This window comes from Grammomys surdaster, unplaced genomic scaffold (assembly GCF_004785775.1).
Source record: "Grammomys surdaster isolate TR1022 unplaced genomic scaffold, NIH_TR_1.0 207, whole genome shotgun sequence".
Lineage (NCBI taxonomy): Eukaryota > Metazoa > Chordata > Mammalia > Rodentia > Muridae > Grammomys > Grammomys surdaster.
Window position 1 is genome coordinate 989520 of NW_021604652.1, and position 8262 is coordinate 997781.

Sequence of the window (8262 nt, forward strand, 5' to 3'; positions counted from 1 at the left end):
AACCAACCAATCAACCAACCAACCAACCAACCAACCAACCGATAAACAAATGACAAAAATTCTCTAAAAGGAGGTAAAGGTTCTCACTCTTCTCTAATGAAATGGGCTGTACTCTCTAACCTGATAGTTCAGGCTGCTGTTCCTCAAGTATGTCTATCTTTCCAATACAGTAAAGGAAATCAGATAGCTATAGTCACTGCAAAGGAAAAAGTCATTTTTTTAAAAAAACAATTCATAACTAGCCTCAAAGTCATGGAACTCTCTTACCTCAGCCTCACAGGTGTTGAAATTACAGGTATGAGCCACTAGGTCTGGCTAAGAGTCAATTCTTATATAAGGACTTCTAATGCCAATACCAGGTACAAGCTAACAGGTTAAGCGAACTTCACTACTGAGAACAGTGAGAAGAATTAATAAATATACAAACGGTTTTATATGAGATAGTGCTGAGATTATACACCTGATTTTTTGAAGTGTCAAGTAAATGTAAATACTTTCTAAACTCAGTCATAAGTAAAATAAACCAAAAGGAATTTATTTACAAAATGTCTTACTTCAACAACAGTTACAGCCAAGAAACAGGATATCAAGCAGTAATGAACTAAGAGACTCCAGTAATCCGTGTTTAAGCTATTATGGCCAGAGTAGCTTTTCTTGCTAGCTAGAAAGATGTCCGTCTGAGCCGTCCACTTGCACAAGGGTATTATTGAACCAAGGGGGCTGTGTGAGCAGCACAGACACATGTGGGGTCAGCTGAGTCACGTGTTTCTTGGCTTTTTCTCCTCCCTCGTTAGTTTTCTACTTTTCTCCTTCTCTGTTGACTCCTTCCTCTTTTTCTCCTCCACTATCAGCTCCTTTCTCAGCTTCCTCTTCTTTATTGCCAGCTCCTTCCTCTCCTTCTTTGTCCTGAACACTGACGGAAACTGCTTTGTTATAGCCTTCCCGGTTCCGAGCAATTTCAATGGCAAAAAATTGAATCCTGGGTGCTGAAAGGTAAATAGAATTGATTGTCCTGGTCTTAGATAATTATGTGTACTGACTAAGAATAAATTCTAACTAACATGAAAGCCACTCAAATACATGTTATATTAAGGAATAGGACCTTAAAAGATATAAAAAATAAGATGATCTCTGAGGTAATTATCCTTGTTAGTTACCCAGACTCCTTATTCAGATCCTCTTACAGAAACAATGCTTGAGGTAAGAAACTCACCAAAGATAGTGTTCTCTTCAGTGTAGCCCTGGGAACAATCCAGTCGCAGCAAAGTACCATAGTTATAATCTTCTACAATCCCTTCGAATTTTAAGCAGAATGGCCTCCACTTCTACAAAGGCAAAAAGTGACAGCTTAGCTGATAAATCCAAGAGTCTAATGTACTTGAGCCAGGAAAGAGGTTTGAGCTTCTCTGGTGAGGATAAAGGCCAGGGTCAAAGATGTCTCTTGACAAATAATGAGGTGACTGTCAGCTTTCTAGAGGAAATTATACCACACTTCTGGACTGCTGCTCCCCCTACATACAATATTTTGATCAGGAAAACAAAAAACAAAATAACAAAGAAAGCAACCACCTCAATCTTTTTACTACGGAATTAAAATGTGATTTCTAAAATGGATCTATGTTTTACTTTGAGTTATTTATCAGCCTCCTCAAGTGAAGTGGGTACTCATCCTCACCAAAGTACCAACGAGACAAAGGCGGCAGAGATATACCTTAATGTTATACAAGTCCACCGAGTAGGGGCAAATTCTCAAAGATCAGTGACAGCTTGCTAGGACTTCAAACTTTAAATTCTTCATTAGCCAAGACTCCACTTGAAGGAAAATCTTTTTCCTATTGTAATCTCAGTGCTCTGTGTCAGCATGAGATGATCACATAAGCTAGAAATACCACTGCTATGCTATCCAAGACCTATCATCAATGGAACAAAACTCCAGAGTCAAAATGCTGCCCTACATTCCCTGTTAACTATTTCATCATCCAGCCCTTCCAGCTAAATTTCCTGCTAAAATAAACTCACCCCTTCTCCCCTTAAAGGAGTATCTTAAGGGGGTAGTTGAAGTGCCCAAAATAAGGAGAGGGAAAAAAAAAATGTCTTCAATAACAAAGCATATGAGAAAGTAATTACTTCCATAGCTGACTTAATTATTATAAAATTCAGGTTTCTTATTGTAAGTCTCTTGAACAAATGTGAAGCTTATATACAAACATATAATTATAATTATTGGCTAGATGTTAGATAAAGCTTAAGAGGATACCTACCTCTTTAGCGGATTCTGATTTGAGTTCTTCTGGGTCCAAAACATCTACTCTGAGTGTATCAAAGATTTCACGGAACTCAGAGTAGATTTGATCATCTACTTTGGTGAGTTTCAGAAACTGTGGGTCAACTGATGAAATCAGCTGCCAGACAACAAAACAGACATAAAGATGCTAGTCACTAATTTAGACTTCAACCCCTCCAGTGCCACACCATCAGAAAACCTTATGGTTCTCAGGTCAGAAGATTAGACAGTATTAACAGCCCAGGTCTTGCATGAAGTCATTAAAATGGTCTTAAGAGTCACAATAATAGCCCCTCTCTTTTTGTTTTTCTTTTTTCTTTTACCATTTTGGCAATTGAATAAACCCTACAGTCCTAGTATTGCCTGGCTCTGGTTTTGTGATTGTTCATTCATTCAACAGACATTTAAGTGTCTGCTACTCTTGGGCCAGGCATCTTCCCTCCAGGTTAGCAAACGAAAGGAGGCAAACAGAACTTCTCATCATCAAATTCACTTCTACCCTTGCTCCCTGGAGGGAAGATACTTTGGCAGTTAAAACAAGCAAAACTTAACAATTTAAGTTGCTGAGAAACATAATCAGCATAGCACCATACACTAAAATTACATGTTGACTTCTGCTTAATGATGACAACTCACTTTATAATAGACTTCAGCATGCTGCATTGCTCGAATGGCCCAAGCCATTTCAATATCAGGCTGTAAAAGAGGAAGAACATCAGCTCAGAAATCTCTCAGTCCTGTAATGGATAACAAATTAAAGACATCTTGCTAAATCTCAAGAAGTCTACAGAAAACGTTGCTGTCAGGGATAAAAACTGAACTAGTGGATTTTGCAATATAAATATTTTGTTCCTATAGTGACCAAAAGAAGCTGTCAATACAGAATAACAAAAACAATGAACTACTAGACATCTTTTTCCATCAGCAAGTGATATCTATTACAATAAATAAAAATATAATTTATCATTATATATATGATAGATATATTACATCATATAAAAAATTAAACAACGTAACTTACATTAATACTCACACACCTCAGAGTTGTTGGGAGGACAAAAATACATGTGAAACTATTTTTCACTTTCCTGAGTGTAGCATGTTATATTCATCATTTGTCTTTATCAGATAGCCAATTTTCCATTCTGTAAAACTCCAGAACAAATGATGTAGCTAGATTATATATAAATATGTCTGAACAAGTACCCACAGGCTGTTCCATTGGACTCTCCTTTTTCAACCCTCTGTTGTCCCCTTTATGAAGCCAGAAAAATCCATCTACACATGCACCTCCCCACCTTAGACCATGAAATTTTCCTACCTTTGAATCTATATTTTCTGTTCACTAATGCTTTGAGGATTCAAGTTACACTTCCCAGATGAAATCCACTGACCCCATCCTTAAAAAGCTCTCCTGCTAAACCCTTCCCATCTTATTACTTGAGCCACTCATATAGTACATATTACATCCTGATTGCTATTCCTGCCACCCTTTTTTCTTATCTCTCGATATACAGTTTATACAAAAGTCCAAATGAAGCACACCACAAACTGGTGCCACTTTACTACTTTCATTCATTTTAAAGGCTCTTTAAAAACTACTATGTTTTGGCTCCTCTTCCCTCAGACATTATGATTTGATCTGATGTGGGCTGTAATCTGGATGTGCGGGGTGTTCAGAGGCTTCCCGGGTGGTTCTAAATCATAGAAAGTTAGGAACTCACTTTCACAGGTTCTTAGAGTACTATAATTTGTCAACTACGATTACACTGATGTGGAAAAGGTACAATTTTTGGCGGATTTGGGGAAGTCTGAAGATATCAAACAGTAAAGGAGCTTATAATTTAAAGCCAGGGCTGACATCCTGGGATAGCTGGGTGGGCGGGAAGTGTAGGTTTAGTCATACTCACGTCGTTGCCATATGACTCAGGAGGGTAAGAAAGAGCATGGGCGATGGACACCGCTTCCCCAGAAATCTGAGAAGAAGAAAAAAGCAGCGCTGAGTCCCCTGATTCCTTGGGTCGCTCGTTACCCAATCTCCACTTGGGTATTTAATCAACATCAGAGCAGTATCTTACCGGCTCTTCGCTTTCGCTGGCAGCATCCATGTTGCTGCTAGGTAAGTGCGGCTTTCCCTTCCCGGAAGTGACCTGTTGCGCGCGCTGCTTTAACAGTTAATTGAAAGCAATAGGGCGGAAACAGACACCAGTTTCTCCGTCTGCGCCTGCGTGCGCCCGCCTTGCAGAGGAAGCGGTGGCTCCGCCTTATCCGGGCCACACAGGCGCCAGCCAATGTGGCGTGTTATTACTTAGCAACGCTATCTCTCTAGCCAAGGTGATAGAATATTCAATAAATCAGCGGGGAAAATAAGTTGTATGAAAAAAAATTAAACATTTTTTAAATGATGCTTTTATTAAGTCCCCTGCGTGCCGTGTTCCCATTTCGCACTCCCGCGCTCGCGCGCGCACACACACACACACGCACACGCAGGTGCGCGCGAATGCCCGCCTTAACCACTTGCAAGCAAGGTACTAGAAGCAGGACGGTGGAATTCGGGCATGAAGAAGAATTTGCTACCTGTTTTGGAAGAACTAGCAGAGTGAGGTAACAACGAGGTGAGCATCATCATACACTGTGGGAGCATACCTGAGCTGAGTCATGATTGGGCGCTTAACCAAGCAGGTCAGAAAGACTCAAGGCAGAGGGAAGGAACATGGATGGGCAAAGGTATCAGGGAAAAAGCATTAATAATACCTTGCAAAGAGCAATCTAGCAGGAACAGAGTCCAGTCAGGAGCTTTGTGCGGTGGATTTTAAAGAGATGAAAATTTAAAAAAAGAATGTAAGGGTATTTTTTCTTTGTTTTTGGTTTGGATTCGTATTTGTTTGAGACTACTCTCATTTCCACAGTGGCTGCTCGAGTTTGGAATCTCACCAAAAGTGAACGAGAGTTCCCATTCCACATCCTCACCAGAATTTCTTATCAATTGTTTTCTTGATCTTAACTTTTCTAGTTAGGGTAACATGAACCTCAGAGTTGTTTTAATTGGCATTTTCCCTAATTGCTAAATATGGTAAAGATGCTAAAGCTTTAACGATAATCTTTAGTTAATTTTTCATCTCATTAATTTGTTTTGATTTTGAGAATTCTCTATTCAGATCTGTAGCTGCCCCTTCCCTCCAGCCATTTTAAACTGGATCCTTGGCTTTCTTGATTCCTTTTTTCCTTCCTATATTCTGGATAGTTTATCAAACGAATAGCTGCCAAATATTCTCTCCCACTCTGTGGGCTTCCTCTCTATAGCTTATTGTTCCATTTTCTGTACATAGTATTTTAGTTTTATGAGGTCTTCTTTGTTAATTGTTTGCCTTAATTCATAATTGAATGGGGTCCTGTTCAAAGTCTCTTGCTACACCTATATGTTGTAGGGTATCTATCACCCATGTATTCTTATAGCAATTCCAGCATTACAAGTTTCACATTGAGCTCTTTGATTCATTTCAAGTTGATTCTAGTTCAGGGTAATGCATTCAGAAATCTGTAAAATTACATTCACTCGTGTTTGGACTTCTATTTTGTTCTGTTGATTTACAAGTCTGTTTTTATGCCATTACTGTACTGTCTATTATCATCATCACCATCATCATTATTATTGTTATTATTATTGTAGCGCTGAAATCTTACCAAATTATATAGCTAAAACTACACTATTCCTTGACATATGCCAAAGGACGCAGTGTCCTGTTTTACAGATACTTGCTCAGCCATGTTCATCACTGCTCTGTTCATAATAGCTGGAAACTGGAAACAACCTAAATGGTCTTCAGCTGATGGAAGGATAATGAAAATGTGGTACATATACACAATGGAATTCTATATCAGGTGAGAAAAAATGAAATCATGAAAATTGCAGGTATATGAAACTAGAAAATATTATACTTAGTGAGGTAGTTCAGACTCATAGACAAATGCTGCTTTCTCTCTGATTTGTGAATGCTAGATCTGAATTTTCTTTTTTTTTTTCAAAACAGGGTTTCTCTGTATAGCCCTTGCTGTCCTGGAACTCACTCTGTAGACCAGGCTGGCCACAAACTCAGAAATCTACTTGCCTCTGCCTCCCAAATGCTGGTATTAAAGGCATGAGCCACCACTGCCCAGCTTGCTAGATCTGAATCTTAAGAGGTGAGTGTATAACCCGAAGTTAACACAGAAACCCTAAAAGTTAAAAGGAGAGAATGGGGAAGGGGTAAACTGAGCTATAAAGCAGAGAGTAGAATGAATTGGGCATTTAGAAAAATGAGGAGGCTTTATCTGCCAGGAGGGAGGGCAATCCAGAGAAAAAGGGAGGGAAAGAAGATAAAGAGCACTAAAAGTAATTGAAAAGGCCACAGCCATTACATAAACATTATTTTATATTTGCTTAAAATACATATGTAATATAATTAAGTACATGTAAATGATAATGTAATGCGGTTACTGTAAGATTATGGCACAGCATGAGACCGACCAGTTCCATGTGAGGCAGGTTTATTAAGGGTGGAGGGAGAGAGAGGCGGGGAGACAGAAGATGGCGAAGGGAGGGGAAGAAGAAAAGAAAGAGAAGGAGGTCGGGAAGCTCCACCTATTTATACGGACTATGACCTAGCTCTTGTAGCCAGGTGAATTGTGGGAGTGTTATCTTGGTTGCCACAGCAATGATGTGACGTCACTGAGTTCGGACTTATACTAACATACGTCTCTTTTTCTTATTATAAAAAAGAAAAAAAGGGGAGGGGAAGCCGATGGTGATAGAGGAGTCAGGGCGCCCTGTCTCTTAAACTACTTCCTGCTGTGTAGGGGCGTAGTCCGTTGGGGGAGCAGCTGGCTTTTTCAGCATTGGGGCCCACTCGATGGATGTGTGTATCAGGGTCTTCTGTGGACAACAACTGGTAACTGTTCCCCCCAAAATGACATTCTTCTTGGGAGAACTGGCGAAGACCATCTTCTTTAGCTGTCAGGACACTTGGCACCCATCAGTTCTGAAACACCACAGCTGGAATCTCGCAGGTCTTGTATGTAGAAACGAGTGTCTTGTAGTGTTGGTAGAAGAAGTGGTTGGTCCGTGAACCTAGCATATGTATCTGAAAAGACCAATACTCTTCTATTTGGGTAAAAAGAAAGTAAGTATAGAGAACATAATATTTAGATGGGATAACAGATATAGGGATGGTGACAATTTGGATTGGTTCTTGGCATCCGGCTATGGAGCAGTTTTCTGACCCTGTTTGGAAAGACTGTTTGTTATCTGTGGGTGTCTCTTGAACCTCGAGCCTCCAGATGTAAGGGCTGACCTGGATAGGAACAAACAGCAGTGGGAGGACGAGAAACCCATGTCTAGTCCAGTGAGGTCGAGCATGGCTGCTGGAGTGGAGTCTCATTTTCTGGGATTGAGGACAAGGTGGGTGATTTCGATGTCCTCTGGAGCTTAATACAGCACGGTCCTGTTAGGGTCAACTTGTATGAAGGAGAATCGATTTTAGATGGAGAAATGAAAGGCTTGAGGTAAGACAATGGACCCAATGAGGGAGTCCTTCAAGTTTAGCAGCTGTAGGAGTCACAAGAATTACCTTAAAAGGGCCCTGCCATTTGGGAGAGAGGGGTGAGGGCCGATGATCTGGAGGGGAGAGAAGGACTTGGTCTCCAATGTTGACAGGCAGTGGACAGGAGACAGTGTGTGGTTGAGGTAGATGGTGGTCAGCAAAGTTCCACAAGAGAGAACAGAGGTGGTAAAGTAATGGGGTGAGCAGATGGTCTGGGAGGGGAACATTTAGGTGAAAGACCAGGAGTTAGGACTAGACGTACAAAGTTCAAAGGGTGAGATGAAGAGAGGCCACTTGGGAAGGGCTCATAGCCTGAAAAGAGCCAGAGGTAGGAGTTTTACCCAGTTAAGGTGAAGTTCCTGTGACAGCTTGACAAGAGTGTTTTTTAAAGAGCAGTTA

The 8262-nt window shown here is 40.4% G+C and overlaps 1 protein-coding gene across 4 annotated transcripts; it reads right to left on the reverse strand.

The window, feature by feature from the left end:
- Window positions 1-510: 510 nt before the first annotated feature.
- Window positions 511-4478, reverse strand: Pbdc1 (polysaccharide biosynthesis domain containing 1). Of its 4 annotated transcripts, XM_028771439.1 has the most exons (7): window positions 4363-4378; window positions 4195-4260; window positions 3322-3429; window positions 2921-2980; window positions 2262-2402; window positions 1214-1325; window positions 511-986 (listed from the first exon to the last, which is right to left on the reverse strand). In XM_028771439.1, exons 3-7 carry the CDS (start codon window positions 3349-3351, stop codon window positions 799-801), a joined length of 531 nt encoding a protein of 176 aa, XP_028627272.1. In that variant the 5' UTR covers window positions 3352-3429; window positions 4195-4260; window positions 4363-4378; the 3' UTR covers window positions 511-798. The 4 variants fall into 4 exon arrangements, with proteins under 4 accessions (XP_028627272.1, XP_028627271.1, XP_028627274.1 ...); XM_028771438.1 differs by lacking the exon at window positions 3322-3429 and having other exon boundaries at window positions 4363-4478; XM_028771441.1 differs by lacking the exon at window positions 4363-4378 and having other exon boundaries at window positions 3306-3429.
- Window positions 4479-8262: the final 3784 nt, after the last annotated feature.

Bases quoted from the DNA above. Each gene is read 5' to 3' on its own strand.
- Pbdc1 (XM_028771438.1), bottom strand. From the start codon at position 4,392: ATGGATGCTGCCAGCGAAAGCGAAGAGCCG. The intron at 4,261-4,362 runs GTAAGATACTGC...TCTTCTTCTCAG, and splicing joins CCAGCGAAAGCGAAGAGCCG to ATTTCTGGGGAAGCGGTGTC. The intron at 987-1,213 runs GTGAGTTTCTTA...TTTACCTTTCAG, and splicing joins TGAAGAGAACACTATCTTTG to CACCCAGGATTCAATTTTTT.